This window comes from Haliotis asinina, chromosome 2 (genome assembly GCF_037392515.1).
Source record: "Haliotis asinina isolate JCU_RB_2024 chromosome 2, JCU_Hal_asi_v2, whole genome shotgun sequence".
Classification (NCBI taxonomy): domain Eukaryota; kingdom Metazoa; phylum Mollusca; class Gastropoda; order Lepetellida; family Haliotidae; genus Haliotis; species Haliotis asinina.
Window position 1 is genome coordinate 2,643,806 of NC_090281.1, and position 27,374 is coordinate 2,671,179.

The 27,374-nt window shown below is 38.2% G+C and overlaps 5 protein-coding genes across 7 annotated transcripts in view; 3 read left to right on the forward strand and 2 right to left on the reverse strand.

Moving 5' to 3' along the window:
• The first annotated feature begins 127 nt into the window (after positions 1-127).
• On the forward strand, positions 128-5,777 carry LOC137272187 (N-terminal Xaa-Pro-Lys N-methyltransferase 1-B-like). Its single transcript, XM_067804539.1, has 2 exons — positions 128-313; positions 1,730-5,777. Exons 1-2 carry the CDS (start codon positions 131-133, stop codon positions 2,240-2,242), a joined length of 696 nt encoding a protein of 231 aa, XP_067660640.1. The 5' UTR covers positions 128-130; the 3' UTR covers positions 2,243-5,777.
• A 3,641-nt stretch (positions 5,778-9,418) lies between these two features.
• LOC137273135 (large ribosomal subunit protein uL29-like) lies at positions 9,419-13,285 on the reverse strand. 2 transcript variants are annotated; one of them, XM_067805604.1, is made up of 4 exons: positions 13,220-13,285; positions 11,036-11,110; positions 10,652-10,713; positions 9,419-9,688 (listed from the first exon to the last, which is right to left on the reverse strand). In XM_067805604.1, the coding sequence occupies exons 1-4, from the start codon at positions 13,220-13,222 to the stop codon at positions 9,457-9,459; spliced, it is 372 nt and encodes a 123-aa protein (XP_067661705.1). In that variant the 5' UTR covers positions 13,223-13,285; the 3' UTR covers positions 9,419-9,456. The 2 variants fall into 2 exon arrangements, with proteins under 2 accessions (XP_067661705.1, XP_067661704.1); XM_067805603.1 differs by lacking the exon at positions 13,220-13,285 and having other exon boundaries at positions 11,036-11,119.
• A 159-nt stretch (positions 13,286-13,444) lies between these two features.
• On the forward strand, positions 13,445-18,064 carry LOC137273116 (actin-related protein 2/3 complex subunit 5-like protein). The gene is made up of 4 exons (XM_067805574.1): positions 13,445-13,660; positions 14,464-14,536; positions 15,003-15,179; positions 16,136-18,064. Exons 1-4 carry the CDS (start codon positions 13,524-13,526, stop codon positions 16,196-16,198), a joined length of 450 nt encoding a protein of 149 aa, XP_067661675.1. The 5' UTR covers positions 13,445-13,523; the 3' UTR covers positions 16,199-18,064.
• Positions 18,065-23,035: 4,971 nt separating this feature from the next.
• On the reverse strand, positions 23,036-26,104 carry LOC137272188 (FK506-binding protein-like). Its single transcript, XM_067804540.1, has 2 exons — positions 26,043-26,104; positions 23,036-24,435 (listed from the first exon to the last, which is right to left on the reverse strand). Exon 2 carries the CDS (start codon positions 24,412-24,414, stop codon positions 23,308-23,310), a length of 1,107 nt encoding a protein of 368 aa, XP_067660641.1. The 5' UTR covers positions 24,415-24,435; positions 26,043-26,104; the 3' UTR covers positions 23,036-23,307.
• A 247-nt stretch (positions 26,105-26,351) lies between these two features.
• The window catches only part of LOC137273126 (golgin subfamily A member 1-like), a 39,870-nt gene continuing 38,847 nt past the window's right edge, over positions 26,352-27,374 (forward strand). The window contains exon 1 of one of the 2 annotated variants that reach the window (XM_067805592.1): positions 26,352-26,631. The gene's annotated coding sequence lies outside the window, so the exon portion shown is untranslated. The remainder of the gene's footprint in view (positions 26,632-27,374) is intronic. The other variant, XM_067805593.1, reaches the window with a different exon arrangement.

Genomic DNA, 27,374 nt, shown 5'->3' on the forward strand with positions numbered 1-27,374 from the left:
TCTGACAAAATATTTGATTATACGAATTTTATGCCCTGACGTATATTCAATCAACCGATGTAGATTTAAATCTTGGTATTGCTTCAAAAGTAATTACTACTAGAGTATTAGAGGGTATTGCGAATCCAAAATGGCAGACACAACAACGCACGTGTGCGGAAAGTCAACAATAACAGACGCTAAATTTTACAGCGATGCAAAGGAATACTGGGATGGTTTACAACCAACGATTGATGCGATGCTCGGTGGCTATGCTAAAATATCCCCAACCGACATCGATGGGTCGAAGGCTTTTCTTCGACCATACATGAAGGTATTGACTGTTGGTATTTGAAATAAGGATTTATGTAGAAGTGACAAGTCAATCTGGCACTAGTCGTTATCACGTCCAAATCATTAACGGTAGACATAAAATTTGTGTTGTGTGATATTCAAACGTGTTGCGTGTAAATTGTATTAAACGACAAACGTGTACTTACCGTAGTATCAATGTGGATAGCCGAGAGCCGCGAAATTTGGCGCATGTGCATAGCATGTCAACATGTCAGCTCGCTAGGGTTGAAACACAAAGTTTGCGGGAAACATGCCCATTAATATATAAATGTACGATCATAAAAACATGACAGTTACGTGTATGTGTAGGGAAATTACCTTCGAGTAGATTGGTATCTACTTTTCAGTCAAAAACCCACGAGAAGTGTATTTAAAAAAATCTCAAGAAAATACGAGGTGTTATCGGCCACTAGAATCTGAATAGGATTTATGGAGGTGGTGTTCTTGGCCGCGATGCAGGGTCATGTCTTGACTGTATATGACCGCATCGTGGCTCTCAGCTACAATGTGGACAACAAGTTACATCTACTGGAAATACTCGTAGAGATGTTCACAGTTGATGAGAAACTGTATGTGCTGGTCAACGTGTGCTCTTGGTGGACAGGTGAACCACTGTGGAATATGTTTGCCACTAGTATCAGGTTAAGTATTAGGGAAGTACTGTTTACTGGGCACACTTTTCCAGATTATTTATTGCACTGACCCATTCCCAATCCCCAACCATAACCCTTAACGCTAATGATTGTAAAGCGTGATGCACCCAGTAAACTGCATTCTAGCCGGTACTAGAGTTTGAGCTTACCTTCCCTATGTTTGCAGAACTGTACTTAGAACTCAAGGATCAGATGAATGCCTGGGTAGGTTAGTGTTAGGTTAGGCAGGAACCCATGCAGGTGTCCAAAATGCCCATCTGGGATTCAAATCCACATCTTCAGAGTCAGGGACCTAATTGTAGAATATTACAGAGGTTCACAGTTGATGAGAAACTGTATCTGCTGGTCAGCTTGTGCTGTTGGTTAACATATGAACCACCATGGAATATGCTTGCCACTAGTATCAAATGTGCTTGCTTTAGTATAGAGTTGGGCTTACCTCCCTTATCTTTACACTAATTACAGAACCGTACTTAGAATTCAAGGATCAGATGAAAGCCCACAGATTCAAATCCACACCTTCAGAGTCAGAGACCACCCAATCGCCAGCTCATAAAGTCTCTCATCCAACCGGCTCAGCGGCTGCTGCTTTTAACGGGCATACTTACTTAAAAAAATGTAACCCCAAATATAACATATGCTGCATTTGACCATGTTCAGCATTGTGTATTTCAAAGCATCTAAATTCAGTAGTGATTTGACTAACTCAGTATAGTTTAAATAGTCTTGAACAATCTTTACAGATCTCTGGTGGGAAAACAAACTGCAACCGGGCTCTTGACTGTGGAGCTGGTATCGGACGTATCACAAAGAGACTGCTGCTTCCAATGTTTACATCTGTTGACATGGTTGAACTAAGCCAGAAGTTTGTTGATGCAGCTCCAAAGTTTATTGGGGAGGAGTCAAAACGAGTGGGGAAGTTCATCTGCAGTGGGCTTCAAGATTTCACCCCAGACATCGGCCACTATGATGTTATCTGGTGCCAGTGGGTTCTGGGTCATCTCCGGGATGATCACCTCGTCAGCTTCTTCACAAGATGCAAACAAGGGTTATCAGAAAACGGAATTGTGGTAGTGAAAGAAAACGTGACCTCAACAAATAGTTCTGACTTTGATGAACTGGACAGCAGTTTCACAAGGCCGTTAGATGTTTTAGTACAGCTTATACAGAGTTCTGGACTGGTAATACTTAAACAACAAAAACAGAGAGGATTCCCGAAAGGATTGTATGATGTATACATGTTTGCATTGAAGTGATGAAACTGTTCGTAGTCAAATCTGTCATATTTTCACAGAGATTTGATGCTATGCAACTTATCTGATAATGTTTACAACTGTACTTGGTCTGTCCTTTTTAGTTGAATGCCAACTTTCCGATCAGATTATTATTGGAATGGCACAACAGTTCACAGTAAATATGTGTGCCCCAACCCGTAATCTAAAGGACAACAAAGCTGTAATTCACTTCGATCACTTTGGGCTGTCATGACACACTGGGTTGCTGCTGAAAATGTTTTACAGCAAAATGAAAATTATGCTTACTAACATTTTCAAAGTACCCCCAGGCAATATGAGTTGGCACTCCATGTCAGTCTACCAGATCTGCATGTTTTGCATTGGCTGTACAGTACAATGTAGACATATTGACTGTACCCAAGAAAAGTACATTGTATTTGTATTTTTGGTACTTGGGTATAGTAAAATATATCATTAATGTAGGATTGCCCTTTTTCCATTTTATTCACCACTTAGGTTGTGATTTCAGGAATCCATTTACAGGGCCATCCCCTGCCTGGTGTAGGCAGGTACCAAGTAAAACAGTCTATAAGATGTCCTGCTTAATCAACAGCCCACCTTACTCAGTTTCACTTGAGTGAATCTGGTGTAATCAAATTTTGTATGAAGTGAAAATCTCTTTTTGATGTGGTTGTGACTTGTCTTCATGTGAACACATCCGTGTTTATGCCATAAACACAATGATAGATGTCTAAATCATGTGTTCTGAAAGAAACAAAATGTTTATTTTCAAGAAAAGTAGCATAGACAATAACAGTACAGGACCGCTTATGTCAGACATGGTAAAGTACCGCTATTGTCTATACTAGTAGAAGTTTACTGGAAGTGAATTAAGCGATTAGCATGTTTCATGTTGCATTACCATGGTTACACTACATCATAAAACATGTCTGTACACAAACACAGTTATGCATATTTCCAGCTCTGTCATGTTGTGCAATATCATTGGCATGGTAGTTGCCTCTGTTTTGTGTTAACAAATTTGACAGTTAAAGGTCACATGCAACATAAAACACAACTTTGCAGATTCTGGTACCTTTCGGTATGCACTTACCGAAACAAATCATAACAAATGCCAATTCAACCTATAAAGTTGAAAAAAAAACGCAATGAAAAAAACAACATCAGAGGTCAGACGTTTCACTAAAGTCCCCCCAGCGCCCGGGGGGAAAACTGGTTTCAACAGCTGTGCTGCGCTGCGTCCATAACGCATGCGTAGTGAATAGGTTCACGGAGCTTGAAACAGTATGCATGTCGGGTGTATGAGGTCATGAGCAGTAGTCTAATCATGGTTGTGTACACAAACAAGTAAATAATCTACTCGTTACGTAAAAAAACTTGTTGATTGTGGTAAGTAGTCTCTGTCACAGAGAAAGCTCAGTGTCTGGTTTATTCACACCAATATGTCTGCCTGTCTGTCTGCTAAAGACAACATGCAGTACACAGCTTCAATCATTGACCATGTGCAATTTGAACTTAACACCTATCAGACTATACGACATAAAGAAAATAAGTTGATTTATGACTCGTGCCCCAAGTCCTGTCTCTGCCACATTATGTAATTAGGCATGTGTGATACACATGACATGTTTTATGTCTGTGGATTGCAAACAAACTTCACTTTTTTCGGATGACTTGATCTGACGGAAACCTGTGCAAACTCTTGTCAGTTTCAAGTCCTGCTTTGTACTTGGACGAATGATAGATTCCAGCCATGCAGTAGTTTACCATCTTTACTGACATGATTTTTGATTGGATCGGGCGCAAATTTGGAGAACATGTATTTTCCAAACCCAGCTTCTCTATATACATTCTTCATGGATAACGACTTCTTTTGGTGTGTATGATATTGTTTGACAACAGTTTATGAATCCATACTGAAACGACGCATGAAGTACAATAAAAGATTTTGTTATCCATGAAGAATCTTACTTTCTTGTAACTCGCTATACTTCTAAAATGCCCATCAAACAGATCATCTTTCTGTACACACAATGAACCCTCAGCATATCAGCAAATGAACCAGCCAATCGGAAGCAGCGTTACACTTGAGTGCACATCCACCCACTATGACTGGGTTCGGTCTCCTGAGTACTTCGTTTTGAGGGAAGTAAGCCCAAGTCCAAAATATTGCACTTATGAATAATCGCGATTGCACGTTTATAATTTTGTTTATTTATTTTTTCACTAGCAGCAATGTATATTATATGTCATGAATAAGTGATAATTGTGTTTTAATCATGTTTCATTTTTTGGTTGCATGTGACCTTTAATCAGTGGATACAAGTGTGAGTGTTTTGTTAAGGTTAGATATAAATCTATGTAAATGTGTACAGTATTTTTTTGGAAAATCCATTTCCAAGGTATTTTTAATGAAAAGATGAATTAATTAATGATGCTTGTGTAACATGCTTCTTTTATGCCTATTGTATGTGTGTAAGCCACAAAGTAATGTAATGTAACTCATAGACGAATGTTTCTGTCAGCATCAGTAATAGCCAATGTGTTTAATCTACATATTGGAGAGGTGGGGTGACCTGGTGGCTGTAGCACCTCACTTTGATGACCAGTTTGTGCAATGTCAGCAATTTTCCTGCTCGCTGTAAGCAGTGTGATCGACATGGTTGCTGTCTTGCTATCCTTGATTGCTTTAATACCTCTGTAGTAAGACTATCTAGTAAGCCATAGTGAGAGCTTTGTTTTTCACTGCCAATACGTTTCCTGAAAGGAGAAGCCAAGCCATGATGTCATGTTTTTGACTTGCATGTCCATATTGATCAGTAATTATTACTTTTAACTGAATTCCTGGCTGTCGGCCTTTCATTCACCCTCGCCTACAACCTTCGCTTTCAACCTCGGCCCCCAGAATTTAAAAATTTCATGTTTTTACCACTTTTCATTGTGGGAGAGTGGAAGGGGGTAACTCTATGTAGTAGAATAAAGATGTAGTGAGGAAACCTATTTTCAGTAATATCGAGAGTGCATTACTATTGTCAGAATGGTTGCTTGGAAATAGCTATTGATATTCTAGATGACTCCATATATTTGATTTTGGATGAATTACAGAAGTCTAGGTGGAAAGTGTAACTGAATGTAGTGATTCATGCATATTATCAGAATGATAGTTCTATCAATATTGAAGTGTTCTGTACTAGGTGATGCAGTATCAAAAAGCTGAAGTCAAAAGATAGTGGAAACTATAAAAACCTATGTGAGAGTGGCTACAAGAGGTCTGCTGGCAAGTCCTTCTGTTAGCCCTCCGACAAATGGTCACAATGTTCATGTAAGTTAACCTGATTCAGATAGTGAAGATATTTAAGATGAAGGTGTTGACATTTATACATCTATTGTATTCATATATGATTTAGAAGACATATTTACAATTTCTAGTTATCTCTACTTATTGACTGACTAAGCCCAAACTGTTTTATATCTATGAATATTAAACTGAAGTTGATTTTCTCAATATATGTGGCTCAATAAAGTGATGAAACTATATGTATTTTGTGTGCTGTTAAGACATAGCTTTTTCTGCAAGATGGACCATAAATTGGTTAAGACGAAGCTACCTAAAACCTTGTAATGCCGTATAGGTCACACACTCAGGTGCCAAGCTGCTGTGGCAACACAACTTACTGTACAGAGTTGTGCCCCCTGGGCACACCAGAGCAATGCTGTATTTTTATTTTTCTTGGTTTCCATGGAAACAGTTTAGGCTACGTCCCAGAAAGGAGGGGTGGGCTTCATTACTGGACCACAACACGAAACTGCTCTATATCTTTCAACAGAACTTGGTAGACATACACAACATACCCTATACCTGTGCATATTTGGCACTGATATTTTTCCGATACAGTCTCAAAAGGGCAGGATGGACTTTGTTTCTAGAGCACAACTTGAAAACCATTCCAGTATCTTTCAGCATCAGCAATAGCATTTTTGAACCAAAAGGCATCACTTTGGAATCTGCCTCATTTATCATGTAAGTTCTGTTGAAAAACATTGTCACTGAGGTGATATAATCCCATGTGGCAAAATATTAAGCCAACTTAAAAGTAAAGAAACTTAAAGTTGTAATTTAAGATGAAGTCAAATGTCAACAAAATTATGACCAGTCAACCTCACTTGATATCTTGCTCTGTCGTTCAAATGCACAAATAATTTCGAAACTCACTTTGACTTTTACACGAATGTCATAGTGCATGCAATATGCAAAAATAGTAATAAAGAAATAGCTTATTGAAAAACATTTGGAGGAAGTTTTGAAAGATGAAAATCCAGTGAACTTTCCTTGAGATATCTTGGTATCAGATATGTAGAAAGTCCTGTGAATGGATCTTGATATATCGCACAGACAGTCTTTACATGCAGCCTAACATGCTGATATCTTCAAAGTGTCACCTTGACCTTGAAAATTATGTGAAGGTCACCAAAACAGACTGAGTCCTACGCCTTTCCTAGATAAAGTTTGGTGTTAAAAAAGAAGAAAAGCCAGAGAACATGAGATATCTCAGTGACAAGGGCAAAGCCTTAGTGTCCCCTTGTGACCTTGAAATGAAGGTCAAGGTCACCAAACCTGACTGGGATCTTTCTTATACTGTGATGGACCTAGGTATTTAAGATATTCCAGTGTGTACATAACGGGGCACACACAGATGGAGCCTAAATGCACAGCAGGGGATAATAAAAACCAACATCGTCACTAAAGTGACAAAATCCCCCGCCGCAAATGATCAAATTAAATGTAAAAATAATGAAAATGAAGGGAGTAGTTTAAGATGGTGTTAAATGCACCTTTCCAAGGTGAAGAAAATCCAGTGATCTGTTCTTGAGATATCGTGTTGACAAGCTTAACATGCAGGTGAACGTGCTGAATCATCAAAGTGTCTCTGATCTTTAACACAAGTGAAGGTCACCAAAAGCTACTGGGCCCGCCACTTTCCCTAGATGAAGTTTGATGTAGAATGTAAAGAAATTCTAGAGAGCCGTTCTTGACATATCTCATTAACAAACTTAACATGCAGCGTAACATGCTATAATCTTCAGGAGTCGAATATGAACTAAATTCTGGGGATGGTTTTTATTTCACCAACAAGGGTAAAAGATCAAAGTCCCGTTGTGACCATGAAATGAAGGTGAAGGTCACCAAACGTTAGTAAGACCTGTCTTTTACTATGATGAACCTAGGTAACAAATATGAAAAGAGTCTAGTGAATGGTTCTTAAAATATTCCAATTCATATGTACGTATGGATGGAGCCTAACACTATATCCCCTGCTAAACACGTGGCGGAGAATGAAAATATGTAAATGGCAAGAGAAACAACCTGCTATATCTACCAGTTTTCTCACATTACACACTGGGGTGATAAAAAGTTCCTTTACAATCATCATTTCATTCTGATTTTCTGTGTGAAGTTTTTTTAATACATTCTGTGTTGAAATAAACACTTCGATTGTGATTTGTCAGTATCATTTTGACCAAAACAGACTATAGACTACACCAACTCCCCTTATCATATAAAAGGCTTGGTTGTGATTAATCACGATGACCAGAGTTACTTCAGACTCCTGCCATGGAGGTCAAAGCACATATAACGTCCACTTGTTCATCTGTTCTGGACTGGATTACAAGAAAGTAACTTTGAAGAAGTGCATATGTAAGATACACATATACTCCTTTCCTTAACGATCACATGCAACAAAGAAATCAAACATAATTAAGAAAAAAATAAAATTGGACTTCAGTTTTCTGAAATTATTAGCATCTATTAAGTCTTTGAAGGGCATTTAGAAGTGAAATGCATAAGAATGAAGATTTTATGGATATCAACTTCTTTATATGAGAACACAACGTTTCGGGTGATGAAGGAGTAAGCATTAACTCCGAAACGTTGTGTTCTCATATAAAGAAGTTGATATCCATAAAATCTTCATTCTTATTAGCAGCTATGTAAAAAAATACTGGTGCTAGCAAGTTCAGGAGGGTGGATGTTGATCAATATAGGTGGTGCTGGTGGGTGTGCACTCAAGTGTAACAGAGCCTTTACATTGGCCACTGGTTCATTTGCTGATACGCTTAGCTGGCTCTTTGCTTCTGCAATATATAACCAATAGGTGTTAATTTCATTTTGGATGTGGTCAGTGATTGAAGTTGTGCATTGCATATTGTCATTAGCAGACAGGCAAGCAGACATATCAGTGTGAATAAACCAGACATTGAGCTTTCTCTCTGACAGTCTGCTTATCACAATCATCATGATTTTTTTTATGTAACGAGTAGACTATTTACTTGTTTGTGTACACAACCAAGATTAGACTACTGCTCATGAACTCACACTCTGGACAGGCAGTGTTTCAAGCTCTGTGAACATATTCACTGCACATGCGTTATGAGCGCAGCCTAGAATAGCTGTTGAAATCACTTTTCCTCCGAAGCGCTGGGGAAAGTTAGTGAATCGTTTGAACTCCGATTTTGCGGGCTTTTTTTCATCATGCTTTTTGTCAACTTTAGACTGAATTTGGATTCTTGATGATTTGTTTCGGTAAGTGCATTTCGAAAGATATCAGAATCTGCAAAGATATTTTTTCGTTACATGTGACCTTTTAACAAATATACTGTTTGTCATCTCTGGAGGTCATGTTTTCACTAACATGGAGTGTAGTAGTGCAGTGTTAAGGCATCTGCCCATCACATTATAGGCCTGGGTTCGATCCCCAGTGGAGACAACCAGGTTCAGGTCCCAGAGTTGACACATTTGCATGATATCCTTATACAAGATACTTAGATCCACATTGTCGCAGATCACTCATGCAATATGAGTACACATGAAGATGTGCTGGCAACAAGAGCGTTCGGTTTCTTGTGTCTTAACAGGCAGCATGGATGTATGTTCCCCCAAGGAGTTGAAAAAGTATTGGAGTGTGCCATAGTGTCCTATGACTGGGTATAGTAATGTCCGTATCGCCATGAGCTGGTAATGTGCCTGGATCTGAGTGCCATATAACCAAGCTATTACTACCTACTACTTCATCTCTTCCTAGGAAACCGTAAGGAAAGGGGATTTTGTTGGGGGATTTTGGGGTTTTCTTTTAAAAAAAACTCAAGGAAAGTTACATCAACAAATAACAGGGAACATATTTTTTCACTTTTTTTTATTCCCCACAAATAGACATTTAAGCTTTGACTGCGTACTTTCGTGTAGGGTACAGGCGCTCTTTCTTCTGTTGCTTCTTTGTCTTGATAGAGCGTTCAAACTTGGTGAGAGCACGCCTCATTGCTCTTGTCTTCTTAGGACGGAGATCCTTGGGCTTGAAGCGCTTTGTCTTGTAGAATTTCCTCAAGTTTTCCTTCTGTGTCTGATTAATAACTGTCAGGACTCGAGCGATAGATTTCCTCACGGAGCATCTGCAACAATTCCATTACAAATCATTTCATCAATATTCAATGCAACATTCATCTTGAAACATTTACTATGAATGAGCATAAAGACTGACGACAATCTGTACCTGACTATTGCCTGTGCAGACATTTATGTTTTCATACGACCGTATGCAACACAGAGACCACTTTTTATTACTGTTTCAGGACATACAATTCTTTTCTCTGAGAAGCCTAGTCATCATGTTTTCACAAGCACTTAGCTTTACCTCAACACAAACGCTTCAGCAATAACCCATCTGTATCACTGGATGGTGCATATAAAGACAAGAAACAGGCAAATCATTGGTTAAACAGAAAGAGCGTTCTCTTGATGACTTCCACTGACCCTTACAGGCCCCTAACCTCAAGGTCAATTGTGAAGTTTGGAAGAGCCACATTCCACATCAAAATGAATGTTTGGTTTGGTCATTGTTGATTGTGTTTTGCTGCCTGTAAACTGAGTCTAGATGAGACCATCCAATGATGGATACTGTGCACAATCCATGCCATCACAATAATTTGTCTATTTCGCCTCCCATGTGTCCCCTTATTCTTAAAAACTGGAGTGAGTGAGCTTAGTTTTACGCTGCACTCGGCAATATTCAAGCCACATGGCAGCGGTCTGTAAATAATCAAGTCTGGACCAGACAATCAACTGATCAACAACATGAGCATTGATCGGTGCAATTGGGAACCGATGACGTGTCAACCAAGTCAGCGAACCTGACCACCTGATCCCGTTAGTTTCCTCTTATGACAAGCATAGTCGCCTTATATGGCAAGCTTAAAAACTGGAAGTGTACCATATCTTTAAAGAAGGTCAACAGTGATAGATGCCCACTCATTTGAGCATATCAGTAGTATTATCTATTTTGTTTTTACAAAGGCTATCTTTTTTAACTCGGCAGATTTACTGGAGGCCTGTTCTCTCTGGGACAGTTTGCTTACATCTTAGCCAACTTTGAGGCAGCTCCTCCTGTAACCTTGGCAACACGAAGACCAGCAAGTTCCTGAAATTGTCATGACAGTGTCATTGGTCAGACAGGATCAACATGGATGTAGCAATCAAGCAAGTGACATCAAAGCATCAATCAACAAAACTGCAACACTGATCACCAAATCCAACTAGCTTTCACAAAGGTGAATTTGTAAGCAACTCAAAACTTAAAATTAACTGCCTTATGAACCTATTTTTCTTATTTCAATAGATTTTGATCTCATTCAGAGATGTGAAAGGAACACTTTCATAATTATGACGTGTTCATTATATCAGCTACTGTGACCTTTAGATTTTCAAGCAGGATCACAAACGTGTGCCCGGACATATTTTACCTCTTGGAGATCCTGGAGCTGCTTGGTAAGATCTTCCTTCTTCTTGCCACGAAGTTCCTTAGCCTTTACCTTGGCCTGCAACATATGAAAATTCTCAAATACTTTCCGACAATGTTTAGTCTTAGTTTAGTTGTAGTAAAACTGTTGACTTTTTAAGTGTTGTCAATTATATAAATATGGATACTTAGAGCACAACAATCATTCAGTGATCATCTTTCTTGATCAACTGAACTTGTCACAAATCTCATTAGACAAACAGTGTGAACAGACACCAGTTTCTCTTCCTCTATATTTTCAAACGCCCAGCAATGCAAAATAAGAAATTTTAAGGCAAAGACGTTTTTTTCATGTAGAAAATACCAATGTTGCTATTCAATCTGTAAAACCATACTTGAATATCAATGTCTCTTCTCGATCAATTATCAATAAATGATTGACTACAAGTATAGATATATGAACACAACACCAGCTGATGAGACACTTCTTACTATCTTAGAAATGGACTGAAAAACACATTGACAGAAGGATATTGAAAATCATGGAGTATTTGATAAATGTGAATTTAGATCACTATTTTTACAGCTAAACAATATGTATGTAAATTATTTGTGTGCAAAAAAATGAGAAATGTTGAAATCAAGATCTGTGTCGGCGTCGATGCAGAAATCAGAAGAGAACAGCAATACATCTAACAGTATAGGTGACAAATATCAATAAACCTATCCATTTCCAATCTTATTCATGAATTTAACAAGAAGAGTGCCTTTCCAAACAAGTTTTTTTTCTAAGGGAACAAATATGCAGGAAGGCAGGCACTTTGTTGACAGTCTGCCCATCCTAGAGGTATTGACAAATCTTGCATGTACACCAATTGTTAATGTTATTCATCGATTGGAATTGTTCTTGCAATCAACTGTCGAAAGTTTGATTGTCAAGCAATCAATAAAACGATTACTTGATCAATGGGTGCATTACTGACAAAATTAGACTATCATACTACCATATCAGAGGAATCTAAAGGTCAGTATCACTTACAGACACAAACATCCAATAACAGAATCATCACAAAGTTTCCCTTCGTGTATAATGAAATCAGACTGACTGATGGAGACCCCAAATGACCTAATATGATTTAAAAACTGTTGTCACTGGATCTGCCAGACATACCTTTTTCTAATGAGAGCTGCTTTATCATGGCCTCATATTATATTTGCCTATCTTACAGAGATTTTCTTCATCACTTAGCAAAAACATGATGACATTATTAATACCACTGATCCATAGCTTCATGCCACCTGAGCAGTCCAGTTCAACATCAACATACTCATAGAAAGGATGCTTCTCTACTACAAAGAATTTCTTGGATAATTGTACTCACTGGCAAAAATGTACTTACAATATTACAGAGACAGTTTCTCAAACAATCAACAATGTCAGCAAGGTTGCACTTTATTTTGTTTCACATAATATTTCTTGGTGCTCAGAATCTAAGCACCATCCTTTTAGAAAAGCACAATTATTGACTTGATCACTTAAACGATTCAGCACTGCTAAACCTAACCAGGACTCCTGTCTCTGGATGAGAAAATATCTACTTTCCTAGGTGTCAATGATCATTGACTCGGTTCTTCTACAAGTTACAAATGAAGATGTCAGGTGGAAATCATAGACAGCAATAGGCTTCTATTTGACCCTAACTAAAGCATTTTGTTTGGCATTTATTACAGATTTGTTAGTCTGTCTCACAGTTCCTGAACCACATTATTTTCCCAACTTCCAAGACCCTTCTGCAATGCTAAAACCTTAAATTCAGCAAGTCTAGATTTCCTCAGGTTCTGAATCTGTGATGTCCTTTCAAATTCACATGTATTAGTTTGTTACAATCAAACTCATATTCAGAGACCAAGCATTTGAGAGATTTGTATGTGCAAAACACATACGATTCGGATGTTATACCGTAAAAGAAATACTAAGTAAAGAAAATCGTTTCAAGTGTGGGTTGTTTACGTACGGGTACCGCGTTTCACAAGTGCTATATTCGACCGCTCCTTCCCCTAAACAAAAAATGACCTGTCGCACATACACTTTATTCATTATTTTTTGACAAGATAGGTCGTATGGTAACATATGAGTCTCAAGAGACATAGGATTACATAGATCATGTAAGAACGATGTTATAAGTACCATGTTGGAAGATGTCAGAATAGTAAAGGCCGGAACGAGGTTCTGAAAACATCGACTTCCGGTACAATGTCGTTAGAGCCCAAAATGTGAAACAATATTCCCTGTGAAAGAAATCAATATTTGTCTATGGATTTCCACTATCAAAATAAAATCACCCTTTATTGTCTGTGATAAATCTCATCTTTTAAGTGGAACCGTGGTTAATACTTGTCGTTATCTGTCAAAACGAGGCAGGATCATTCTACTTCCGGGGTGTGATTGGGTTAGTGCCGAAGACTTCAGTTTCCTGACATTATTAGCAGCTATGTCAAAAAATACTGGTGCTAGCAAGTTCAGGAGGGTAGATGTCGATCAATATGACGATGATCGCTTCCAAGACGAAGATAATGATGTTGCCGAACAAGGACCGAACGAGGGGGAAGTGAATACACTCCTTACTCAATATCCTTTACTAGAGTTCACACTGACAGTCACAGCTCATCTCTGACTCAAAGCATTCGGTTTCTTTTTCGGGAAATAACTGTCACCTACCATTTCAGTTTTAATTGAACTCCATAGGAGACTCAAAACCAAATAAGTTATTTTCTCAGGAAATAGCTTCATGTTACTTCCTCAATGGTGTCTAATGATGCCCCAGGCTGGTGTATTTTTTTGCTGGAACTTAACTAGCTGAACTCCCATGTTTTTCAGCTCTGTTGCTATTTTACGTACATTGTCAACATATTACCAAAAGAGTTCTACCCTCTTTTTACACTGCAAATTTGCTCATTCCCAGGTGTGATATTCCAACACTGAAATAAGTTCATTGATTGTTCTTTATACCTGTTCTAGTTTATTGAATGTATATTAAGAGTGAGGCATGCATGTCAGTTTTAAGTTTGATTTTGATGGGGATGGGGGGTATGGGTGGAACTCTTACCCATATTACTTACATTACTGCAATTTCATTAACCAGATAAGGCGTTTCTCTGGTTGTTTCTGGGTGCTGTGATATCACCTAAATGGGGGTACTTTTATTCCATTTGGAGTTTCCTCATAACTGCCGTATTTTACAGTCTTTTTTCTTTGATGATGAAACTGATCCATCTTTCAAAGAGTGCAAAAATTCAAGTGACTTTGCTTTTTGACATGGCTTAAATAATTAATGATCTTTAAGTAGGATGATTATGAATATTTGTTTGATTTTGCCGCATTAGATTCTTGTTAACGTCAGTATTCAGCATATTTTACTTAACTTTAGATACAGGAAAAAATGCAGATGCCCTAAAATTAGTGTTGAGTAGTGCTCCAGTCACGACAAAGAACCAAAATGTAAAGGTGAGAACTTCTTTTAGTGCCATTTTAGAAGTTAGGGCATACAATGTTGAACAAACTTTATTAATAGCAGCTTTGTTTTGTTTCATGAGTGCCATGTTTTGATACAGATTCTTGTACCATTGTCATGCTTGCTTGATTCTTGTAGTGATAGCCCTAATCCTCTTCAAACGGACCTGCTTCAAATTACTAATGCTCTGAGCTGAAATGGACCTGGAATGATGTTGAACCAATGTTTAGATTATAACCACTGATTGAGATGTAGGTTATAGTAGATCCCCTTTGCTGGAGACTCAGGTTACCTCACTTTACTTCTGGCTTTGTGTCACTAAATTAGATTTAGTTGTCAGACTTCATGCCATGGTTCATTTCATGTGCCTTTGATTGACTATGTGGTTCGACCCAACCCACTGACTCCCACCCTTGCTGATGTCACACTTGTTCAGATGACAATGACGTGTATTTATAGGAGCGAGCAAGTCAACTTGTGGTCCGGGTGCTGACATCCTTCAAGTCCAGTGAAGTGGAAAAAGCTGTGAAATCACTAGATGCAAGGTCAATAGATGTATTGATGAAATATATCTACCGTGGGTTTGAGAATCCATCTGAAGGCAGCAGTGCAGTACTTCTTACCTGGCATGAAAAGGTTTGTGAATGCTTTCAGTCAATGAATAATGTCATTCTTTTCTGCTTTTATGATTCTGATGGCAGTGACACTAAATGAATTAACAGTGACCACCAAGTGATGGTTTTATTAAATTTGCTTTTGCATGATAACGAATACCTCACTACAAGTAATTCAGCAACCACTAGTACTTCCTTTTAACACCACAACTCAATTTATTAATTTTTATACAGGGCTGGTTACCTGTTAGCTGTCAACAGTTTAAGTTCTCAGCCCTGTGGACTTCCTGGCTTTTTGTAGGAGTTTCATACACTGCAGTATTACTATGAGTTTTTATACTCGTCTGAACCATCTCTCCTGAAAAGATATTATGTTTAGTAAGACTAGCAAATATTAGATCATAGACAGAATTTAACTCCTCTTAATACAATTGGGCTAAACAATACTTGATAGCACCTGTGAAGATCTTGGCTAGAGTTGGTCTTCAGCAACCCATGCTTGCTCAAAGAGGTACCTAATGATAAGTCAGACTTCATGGATACATGACATCATATCCCAATTGCATGAATCAGTGCTCGTTTTGGTGATCCCTGGATTGTCTGGTCTAGACTGTTATTACAGACTGCCGCCTTATAGCTGGATTATTGCTGAATGTGGCGTTGAGCAACCAACCAACAAGAAGTAACCATCTAAGAGATATCTGTTACTTGGGAGACAGCCCAGTCAACTGAAACACCACATTCAACCCATTGTCATGTTTCTGGATACCACATCACCCAGTCACATGCATGTGTGCCTGTGTGCCTGTGTGCCTGTGTGCCTGTGTGCCTGTGTGGTTGAAGCATTCACTTGTCATGGTAAAGGTCCAGATTCCTCATGTATGTACGTATGTACCATTTCTGGTATCCAGCACCATGTTATAAACACAGCAAAAAACCTCAGTAACTCTTCTTGACTTTGTGTTCTATCTGTTGCAGACATTTGCTGTTGGAGGTTTGGGAAGTATAGTCCGAGTAATGACTGACCGGAAGAAAGTCTGAAGGATGTGTCATCTGTCTGTGTCCGATCACTTGTCTGACCATTTGTTAACATACTGTGTATACATCTGCCTGTACTGTACACACTACACAACTAGAGGATTCTACTTGTATAACTTTGAGACATCCTGAAACATGAACAACATAATATTTTTACAGTGGTCTGTTTTGTTATGTTAACTTATGAAAAACATTTGTAACTTTTACAATTTTGTAGATCTTACAGTGTGTGAAGTTATTTCATGAAAATAAAACATTACAAAATTCTGCAAGTTCCATAATTTTCTCATGTTAAGCTTGTTTTTGACAAGTAGAAGACAGGACACAGTTTCAAAAATAGATTATTGCAACATCTTTTTCATTTAGGAACAAAGTACATCTCCAGATTTTCATCTTTTTCCAAACTTAAGTAATTACCCTATCAACAGATACTCACGTAGTGACACTGCACTACAGAGGCAATAGTGCTTTCACACATGTGATAAAATAAAGGTCATATTTACAGTGTATCCTGTCAAAACCAGCATCTATCCAAGTTGTCAACACTGGCATAAAATCTCTGTTCAGTCTATGGCTTGTACATTTACCATCAATTCTGTAGTCCAGCACATTGTCTACACCAGATTTTTTAGTCCCTTTGAGTGCCGGTTTAGACAGCCTCCACTGTAAATAAGGATCCTGAATTTGCCTAAAAATACCTGCATCAGGTTTTGCTGGTTAGAGTAACACTTTGCCAAATCTGTTTTTGACATTTTGATTTTGGGGCATTTATTAGATTGGAGAAGCAGACATTTCCTTTAGCTTTCACATTATGTTTAGGTTCAATAATCCCTGTGTCTGCACAGTTTGCTTTCAACTATGTATTCCAAGCTAATGAACAAATATAAAGATAGGTAGAAAATGTTAGCATTGTTTACATTATTTGTCACCTGTGGAAGGTGAGATCAGACAGACAAATATATTTCACCATGAATGCTTATGATCATGATGTTCAATTTGTTATATAACATGGGTTTTTATCACCAAATAAATATGTAAAGTGAAATTAAATTTAATGTTATTGTTCTGTTTTGTCTGAAGTAAACAAATTTCACCATGAGAAAAATGTATGCAGACAACATTCAAGTGGGAAGTAACTTATATAGCAAAATTGTCAATCAATGGAATGACCACAGTAGCACATTATTTTCCTTGACTTTAAGAAACGCGGCTAAGCACTACTTTCAACATATCAGTGTCTATTTTGTACAGTGTTCATGTTCTGTCAAGTAAGTTATATTTACTTTTTAACACTTTGAAGTACAGCAACTGAAATTAATGAAATTTGTGTCATAATTTTTATGAATTTTAAAGTGTTACAATTTTGAAACCTCTTAACTGAAGCATTGATTTGTTTTTTTCTGTTGCACATGATTTGAATGATAATTCTTTGATGAACTGATTTGGAGATTTGATTGTTTCAACAAACACTCCCCAGCCAAGTACTATAAAAAATGTGGTGTATTCACTGCTTGGCTTGTATACTCTGAAGATGCCACTATACTGATCACAATATACTCTGGATGTTGCAGGATATATCCATCACATATCACAGGAGCACCATTAAGTCTGATCCGCTCTACTTTGAAGTTCTATCAGCCAAATATATTCCTGCATTGTTCATTGTCCAGACTTTCCAGTATGTTCCTGCATTACCAGGAATGTGAAACTTAGAGTACAATGGAAAAGACAACATTGAAATTCTTTCTATGGAGTACGAAGAGTGTATTCAGACAGACTAGCACCTATCACCATCATATGCTGTCCAGTTAATCACTGTATATTCATCTTTTCCATATATCTGAATAAAAAGATATGTATTAATAGTAAGTCCTGTTTATTGTCAGTCAAGCTTAAAGTATATAGTCATGGAGGCCTTCAGTTGCAGGCCAGTCCACCAGAGGAAATGTAGTTGTACCTCTATTGAACCAGGAGCAATCATATATGAAATCAGTTAAGCAAGCACCACCAGTATATACCGGTGAAAACGGTACAGCAGTGGGACGGTGAGGTAGCCCAGTAGTTGCACCATTTCTGATACAGCAATGGGACGGTGAGGTAGCCCAGTAGTTGCACCATTTCTGATACAGCAGTGGGACGGTGAGGTAGCCTAGTAGTTGCACCATGTCATCAATACGTGTGGAGGGATGTTGTCAGTGCTGTGTCTTTTTGTTAAATCCAAGAGGATGGTACAGAAGGAGGGTCCAAGTCATGACTTAAAGGACTGAAACCCAGACCATCCCCCACTCCAGTAATCTGTAATCTCCAGTAATCTCCAGTCTTCCTTGTACACAGCGTGCAAAATAGATACTGGACTGCTAGCCTGTGCCTGGTGAAAGTCCAGCTGCACCAATAAATCTCCAAAGTCACTGACCCAAGTGACTAGGAAATTTTTATGGGGTCATTCTGTAAATATATCACTCTCTCTGAATTGTTAACTTATAATACACTTGTAAATTATGCAAGATTATGGCCTGATCAAAACGTTCATCATATTAGTAGCTTGATGATGAAACCTGTGTTGACCTTCAAATTTCAGGCAAGTGAATTATTTGGTAGGGTAGAAAGTTTCAGCCATAGTTAGACCAAACTTGGAAACTATTTAGCAAATTGCTTGTCCATACCATAATGATGAACTGGATGTAACAGACTGGAAAGGAAGAATACCTTCAAAATACCCCTCATGAGTCACCAGAAGACCTGCCCTATACTAACAAGGATAAACAAGATGATTGTTGGTAATAGTTTATTAGTGAAGGCAGATAAACAAATGGTTTCTTAAAAAATAGTTGAAAAGGTTCCTTGATAAAGAGGATGTCCAGTGAATCTGATGTTATGACATGATTGTCTCTGGTTGTGTACACCGTTCACATTCCAGTTAGATCACAGAGAATAGTTGAATCATTAAGGCAGTATCAGTGAGCAGCAAATCACTTGATGGTCAGGCTGACAGAAGCCAGGCCATTCCACGAAAGTAAAACAGATAACCAACCTCACTCATCCAAAAGACAGAAGGCAACAAACATGACACACTGTATCACTATAACAGTTGCCCTTCGGTCCCTTGCTAGTTGCACTGTTAAGCAAATTTCACTACAAAAGATATACACTGAACAACATAAACCCTCGAGTTAACATGTGCTACTACACAGGTATACTGAATGGCAAAAGACATATACATATACATATAGAAGACATATACATGAACGCTGGCTTTTCTTAGATTATACCTTTTTAAACTTGAGTTTCATTTGCTCTTCAGTATATTTACATTGCTGCTAATCAGACCATACTGAGACCCATACTGTTCTTGATGAAGGAAACAAGTTTGATAAACTCATGATCCTCCAATTACTGACATTAGGACAAGCAGAGTTTTCATGTATAAATTATTGCATAATGTTCCCTTAATCACCAGACAGTGGTCACCAAATGCATAAACATACATGGCTATAAGTCATTTAGCATATCATAATGTGGCAAGAGCAGCATTCTCAAAATAGTAAGTGGAAAAAAGGTTTCACTGGAGTAAACACAATAGAGTTGATGTTAAAAGATAACATCTCTATTGCCATGGTGTTCAAGGTTTCACTGACACACACCAACGAAGAGAATTATAGAAGTTTTAATGATGTGTATTAACAGAGAAGATGTCAGAGGTTTCACTGGTGTGCTTTAACAGAGATGTTAAAGGTTTCACTGATGTGCTTTAACAGAGAAGATGTTTGAGGTTTCACTGGTGTGCTCTAACAGAGAAGATGTTTCACTGATGTGTTTTAACAAAGATGTTAGAGGTTTCACTGATGTGCTTTAACAGAGAAGATGCTAAAGATTTTACTGATAAGCTTTAACAGAGAAGATGTTTGAGGTTTCACTGGTGTGCTCTAACAGAGAAGATGTTTCACTGATGTGCTTTAACAGAAGATGTTAGAGGTTTCACTGGTGTGCTGTAACAGAAGATGTTAGAGGTTTTACAGAAATGCATTTATCAAAATGTTAGAGGTTTCACTTACATGTCTTATCAGAGAAGATGTTATGGGGTTTCACTGATGTGCACTAACAGACATGTTAAAGGTTTCGCTGACATGCATTGATTGAGAAGATGTTAGAGGTTTCCTTCCGTCTAAGTAAACTCCACAACTGAGTCTAACAAAGCCTAGCAGGATGTCGCGTGAGGTAACCATTGAGATTGAACAATCAGACCCAGCTTACCAAATCGCCCGGAAAGGTTTGTACTCAAACGATTCCGAATGCTATTTTTCATATGATTGCTACCGGGCATCACACATGGAGCATGCCACAATACTGTTAACAGTGAGTAAACAGTTGCTGAAAATAGCGTTTCTGTCAATATTCAAGGATGTCAGCTTGCGTAAATATCAGCCAATGGTAACCATGTCATCAAAAAGCCCTAAGCATATATATTGCAGGCCAAATACCTGTGTTTCATGAGGATTTTCATTTATTGAAGGATCAGTGTCAGTGACTGGCGAATTTTCAAAGTCCTGCAACCCTAAACTCTAGCCGTTGTCTGATTGGTTAAATCTGTTCGGCCTTCTCGCGTGTGATTGGATGGTCAAAGTTCGCACAAAGGTTACCTGATGCAACCTCCTACTAGGCTTTGTTCGACTCAGTAGTGGAGTGTAACAAAAGGTACTAAGTTTACTTAGACTGAGGTTTCATTGAACAAGACTAACAGAGAAGGTGTTAGAGATTTCACTGATGTGCATTAACAATTGTTAGACCACTAGTTGACAACAAGCATAACATCACTTACTGCACCATACAATCTCATACAATCTAAAAACAACAAACAAGATATCTTACAGCAATCACAAATGCTTTCTAGACCAGTATAACCTTAAATAAAAACATTCTGTAACAATATTTATTCCTGTGGGCACAAAAACCACAGAATCAGTAAACACTGCACAACAACCAGGTCAACAACATATCCTTCCTACTCACCCATCCTCGATATCTCCAGGGTATACGTTCCGATAAGTCTCCACTATACCCTGGACGCATCTACGGCTCTGCCCGATAAATTTATTACCTCCCTTTTTTTGCTCCGCCTTCTCACAGTAGCCAATCAGCTAGGCCAATCAGTTATAACCGAGCTTGCCAGTGTCAACAAAGGTAGCGGTCGCAACTGCGAAGGTTTGCTCGCAGTGCGTCCCAGATTTTAGGGAAGTCATACAAACAAAATGACAGGTCCGAAACTTTAAAACAACATGTGCAAGAAAGCCTTCTACCTCTTCCAGAGAACCTCTCCATGGTTTCTGTTGCCAAGTATAATCGGTTAGATAATTCAAAAAACGAAAGTGAGTTGTGATTGGTTCGCTCAACTTCCTAGCGTAGACACCTGATTGGATCAAAAGACAGTCAAGGGAGGTAATAAATTTATCGGGCAGAGCTGTAGATGCGTCCAGGGTTTAGTGGAGACTTATCGGAATGTATACCCTGGAGATATCGAGGATGTACTCACCATGCTCACAGGCAGATTTCAAGAATTTATGGATGTCAACTTCATTTTGAGGGACACAAAGTTTCAGATGAAGAAGTAAGAATATACTCCCAAATATCATGTCCATCAAAATAAAGAATTTGATATCCATAAATTCTTGCCTTTATGTGTATCACTTCCAAATACGCACATATTTACAAGTGACGTGTTGTATCACATAATTGTACCTGGGCCAATAGCCTACCTACAGAAATAAACTGTATATATGCTTCTAAATGCCATCTGAGAACAAAATATATATAACACAAATCAGTTAAGTCAAGTTTCATTGTTGAACTTTCAGTTCTGTAATAGGGTTTTAGTTCTATATTTTGCACTTTTCTTAACAAGAAGAAAATCTTACTCATAAAAGATTTCCTAATCACGACTACCATGTGTTACCATGAAATCACAGACAGGTGACATCAATTATCTCTGTCACTGATGTCAGTTAGCTGCACATAATTACTGTCTAGAAACAAAGACAACGCAGACAGACTGCGACAATCCATAAAGGACCCATCTTATGTCTTTTGATATCAAGTATATCAACAATAATAAAAGACTGCATCTTGACTTTGCTCATATATTTGATATGTCATTTGAGTGAGATTCTTTATGAATATTATGGATACATATTTCAGAGATGAGTAATGAGAAGCACGTTTCCTAACTTCAAGTCATTTCTATTCTAAGGTGAACTGGATCTTCACTGTTTTCAAATACGAGACATTTCCTCGGTGGTACACAATTTTCATACTGAGACACCAAATCACTGTATGCAATATTTCCATGAATTCCAAGTTTGTTTTTATTTAGAATCTTTGGTATGGAATATAAAGGAAAAATTAAATCTGACCAGATCTCACAACAACAATTGTTCTGATAATCAGCATGATTAACGCAACAGTCAAAGAAAGGTGAATCAGTCTGAAACCCTGTGTATTACACAACCATAGTAATGCTAATGGTATATTTCCTTCCCACAATCTCAAAAAGGTCTACAAGATGCATAAAAAATGAGCTATAGCCTTGCTTTATGGACCTACACAACAATGACATGAAAGTCCTTAAAACTGTGTTCTCAAATAAAGCAGTATTCCAGCCATATGAAGACAGTTGGTAAACGTTCACGTTCTGGACAAATAGCTGACATCAAGAGTACTGGCCTGTGCAAAAGGAACACAATGACTTGCACCATACTGGTTAGCAAGCTTGACCATCCAATCCTGTTACTTTACTGATATGATAAGCACAGGCTGATGATGGCAACTCCAACCCAGATCTTCATATGCTTTTTGTCTTTTATTTGGGATATGTGGAAACACCTTCAATGTTCCACTTGTTGAGTACATGTGACTCACTGGGTGATACTTCATTAAACATGTGACACTAGTGACAGCCAAAACAATCATCATAGAGGTCACCTCACTTCTCACTGTCATGAAGTATAAAAACATCCATTTCTGAGCAATATGAGTTCATTGTTTCTAAAGGCAGGTGCATATCTTTCTTAGTAAATAACTTTACCATTTTGATATCAAACTCTAGCCTTGACCAAGTCATGTCAAGTGAACATCTTGCTAAGTCCTGAAGCCATCTTGCTGTCCATCTGTCTCTGCTTGGCCTGCAGCTGACCTAACAGGTGTAGCACAGCTTTGTTCTGTGGCTCAAGGGAGGCAACTTTCTCCAGGTCAGATCTGGCTGAATCTGTGTCATCAAAGAAAAGATAAGCTTGTCCTCGGCGATATAATGCCTTAACATTCTTTGGATCAATTTCTATGGCCTTGGAACAATTCTGTAGAACCTCACTGAACATATTCATCTTCATCTGACATGCTGCAAGATTGGAGTAACACTGACACTTCAACTTGCAATATGTGTCCAGCAGGTGTTCTGGAATACTATCTTGGGGGTGGCAACACACAAGATATTTCAAGGCTTTGCTAAATCTCCTAAAAGCCAGCTCTGTGTTCCCGAGCTGAAATAAGGCAGTTCCCTTCTCCTTGTGATGAGCTGCACGGCTGATTTTTTCTTCTGGAAGCAGTTGCCATGACAAAACAGATTCTTGAAATGACATCAAATGAATTCTGAAAGAACATGTATCACAGATACCAGTTTGATCATTGAGAGAGTTTATTTGTATTTGAATATCGCACACCTCCCCTTCTTTCATCGTCTGTAGACAGAGGTCGAGTTGCCGAGCAACATATGTATCCCCTTCACCCACCATTATCACAATGTTATTCCCTAGCTCATACCCAATTTGTTCTGCTCTTAATAAACATGAATTCAAAACTGCAATGTTAACATTGCAAAGAGTTCCATCTTTTGGCACCTGGAAGCCAGTTCCAGGAGACAGGATTAATTTGGAGAATGTTTGGTAGTTCCTAAATGTTCCCGGCAAGGACACAGTAGGTGAGACGACAATGGCTCCATTAACATCATTGTGTGTGGTGCCATTACCATGACCACATTCACCATCACTGGCTACCAAAATGTCTCTGTTTTCGGTTGCCATGGCAACACAGATGTTATCTTTTGGTAAGAAGCTTGTTTGAGGAGTTGCTATGTCACAGTCTTGGTAGATGGGACCATCTGTTGCCATGGACTCCTCAGCCATTTCACCATCCATGAACTGACATGGATCTTCATCTTCAGCATCTATATCCATTGTGTTGAGTCACGGCCCAACCTGCTACACAGAAATGGAATCTATTATATACAACTTGATGCAATGTTTCTTATCTTACAGATTTAATGTTGCACACATTCCTGTAGGTTTGATTGGAAATCAACAACCAGTGTTACAATTCCATTAATAATGTTTTAAACATACTGACTAGCTGCACTGCTGAATAGCAATCAGAGTGTTTGAATGAGATTTAATGTTGCACACATTCCTGTAGGTTTGATTGGAAATCAACAACCAGTGTTACAATTCCATTAATAATGTTTTAAACATACTGACTAGCTGCACTGCTGAATAGCAATCAGAGTGTTTGAATGAGTTTGGTTTTATGCTGCTTTTAGCAATATTCCAGCAATATCGCAGGGTACAGATATGGACTTTACACATGGTATCCATGTGGGAATAGCAATCAGAAGTGCACTGGGTATACTCAGGTATTCTGAGGTATATCTCAATAGGTGAAGCATATGTACTGGGTGTCATAGCACAAAATACTTGTCAAAGGAAAGGATCAGCATGTAATATCAATTTTCTATCATCATCTTCAGGCTCTCTTTCAGAAACATCTCCTTTGACTGAGACTTAGGTGAATTTCACATGAGAAGAAATATCATCTGTTACTTATCTTTCTGCTGAAACATAATTATTAACCAGCAAATAGATACATTGTCAGTTTGTGATCTTGGTAACCCTTAACACTACTTAGTTGATAAACATTACAGCGTTGTTTCCAGCAGTTGTTGATAATGTGGGTAACTTATTTATCCATAAACTGTCAAATAAAAACACCCATTTGACAGTAATGGCAAAACTGAAGGAATAGGACAAATATAGATTTTGTCAGTGGTGGTTAATTGCCGCATAGGTTGAAAAAAGTGCATTTGTAACCTAGCAATTTCACCAAAGCAAAGCACTCACTGCAAAGTTTCAAATATAGAGTCTGATGCTATTTCGCACATTAAACTCCCAAGGTTTCTTTTCTTAAAGGTTAACTACTGCTTGACAAGAATTAGAAGAGCCACAACCTGACAAATGACCCCAGTTTGCATATATGGGAACATCCTCCATTCCATTTGAAACAAAAGGGAAACAGGTTGTCAGCTAAATACTGAAACGTTCAATTTCCTCATGTGAATTGTGTTTTGATTGTTACATCATACTACTGGAGATGTGTTAAACAGAAGCGGCATTGAGTTCACGCCACTGTCAGCGTGTATTGCACATGGTTAATCCCTGTCCCTGTTATGTACCTGTAGCAACCAAGTGTATTCGTCTACATTCCCTGCCCTGTCTACTTGTCACAAACGTCGAAAACCCTTACACCAGGATACATGGGTTAAAACACACTGTTACTTGTGTACATCTACAACCTGTAAATGAGAACGTCGCGGCAATGAAAGAAGAAACTTTGTATGACGACAGGTAGACAGGCGCTCGACTGTCGGGTGTTGCGTTACTGGCTCTGAGGCTGAGGTCATGAATTCATATCTGAAGCAGCTGATATTCCTAGTGGACTATGGCCAATGCACGTGAAGACAAAAGGCTATAGTTACGTGCTGGAGAAAACAGCATAGAGGAATCATACAGCATGAATCCTAACAAAATCTTACGTAGAGAATCCTATCAGTATTTATCACTGAGTGGCAACAACTTGTTTGGAATCTTCTCTAACACCGATGATCTCCCTTGACAATTTGAAAGGTGAAACGAATTTGAAACGAAACATGAATGATATATTTTTAAATTACTTTCTAGAGTGTTTTACAAGTAAGACAAAGCAGTTTCCATTACGAATAAGACATAGACTCGTGAAAACCCATAATACCGGTTTCGTTTACAAATGTCACCCCAGCATTTTATTACCATTTTTACCCTATTTCGGAAATGTTTCACAGTTCAGCAACGATGAAATCATTTCCGGTTATCTGTCATGGCCGACCTGTTGAAGTTCCTGCCAGGCTGGCCAGATTTTTGAGAAAATTTTCATATTTATTGTTGATTCTTTGATTTCTGTTTCATAATTAGGTGCCAAATTATTTTTGGAGTGTGTATCTTAATGACTTGATACAACGCAAAATCGGTGATCAACAGGCGTCCTGCAAACAAGACATAACGGGATTTTCTTCAGCAGTGTTCAGTGGAACTGGCAACGCTGCCGGAATTTGATGTAGATGTCCCTCTCACCACTCTGAAAAACAGGTACTCTTTTATGTTCACCACGTCGGTGTAAGTGTTTGGGGTTGAGAGTTCCTCCCGCTCCCCCATCCTTCCACAACATTTATCCCGGTGTTAGGCAAAAACATTTTTAGTTTTAATATCATTTTTAGTGTTTATACTATTTTTTATTTAATTTATAGTCTACTAACCTTATATGATAAAGCATATATTAACATGATTAATCTATTTCGCACAAAAATATGAAGTGTTTCCTACAAAAATAGTGTTGACGACATCAGATTGGCAAAACTGTAGCCGCTTGCCACATCTGTATTTTTTATTTGTTTTTGAAAATGAACCATACTTTTCCCTCCGCATTGTGAGAGAGTATTATTACAATTATTGATTGCTTACTTCATGTGTAATACATAAATGATGCCATTAACTCACATGTGAGCAAGGGTAAACATTATGGGTGGTATGCACTTCTTTTCTTGTAGCAAGTCTCTCAGATACAGATTTACTGTAGGATCAAAATGTCCTTACAGCTGTGCCAAGTAATCTGCAGTCATTTTGAGAACTTTTTCTTGACGAGGGAAAAAAGTGATGTAATTGTTCTGTTATACTGGCGACTCCTATTCTCGCGGTACCTACGAATATCAGCTGAAAAAAGAATATAAACTGTTCTTGTTGTATGTATGCTTGTTGTTTTTAAATGAAGAGATCCCCACTCTAGCATGTGCATCTATCAACTGCTTGATCCATCAGGTGTATTATCCCACTTG

What these genes read in the sequence shown, in the direction of transcription:
- LOC137272187 (XM_067804539.1), top strand. Translation starts at nt 131, where the DNA reads ATGGCAGACACAACAACGCACGTGTGCGGAAAGTCAACAATAACAGAC. An exon ending in TTCTTCGACCATACATGAAG is followed by an intron (nt 314 to 1,729) that starts GTATTGACTGTT and finishes CAATCTTTACAG; the next exon opens with ATCTCTGGTGGGAAAACAAA.
- LOC137273135 (XM_067805603.1), bottom strand. Translation starts at nt 11,119, where the DNA reads ATGTTGCAGGCCAAGGTAAAGGCTAAGGAACTTCGTGGCAAGAAGAAG. An exon ending in AGCTCCAGGATCTCCAAGAG is followed by an intron (nt 10,714 to 11,035) that starts GTAAAATATGTC and finishes TGACAATTTCAG; the next exon opens with GAACTTGCTGGTCTTCGTGT. An exon ending in GCCTCAAAGTTGGCTAAGAT is followed by an intron (nt 9,689 to 10,651) that starts GTAAGCAAACTG and finishes GAATTGTTGCAG; the next exon opens with ATGCTCCGTGAGGAAATCTA.
- LOC137273116 (XM_067805574.1), top strand. Translation starts at nt 13,524, where the DNA reads ATGTCAAAAAATACTGGTGCTAGCAAGTTCAGGAGGGTAGATGTCGAT. An exon ending in GTGAATACACTCCTTACTCA is followed by an intron (nt 13,661 to 14,463) that starts ATATCCTTTACT and finishes AACTTTAGATAC; the next exon opens with AGGAAAAAATGCAGATGCCC. An exon ending in TTCTTACCTGGCATGAAAAG is followed by an intron (nt 15,180 to 16,135) that starts GTTTGTGAATGC and finishes TATCTGTTGCAG; the next exon opens with ACATTTGCTGTTGGAGGTTT.
- LOC137272188 (XM_067804540.1), bottom strand. Translation starts at nt 24,414, where the DNA reads ATGGATATAGATGCTGAAGATGAAGATCCATGTCAGTTCATGGATGGT.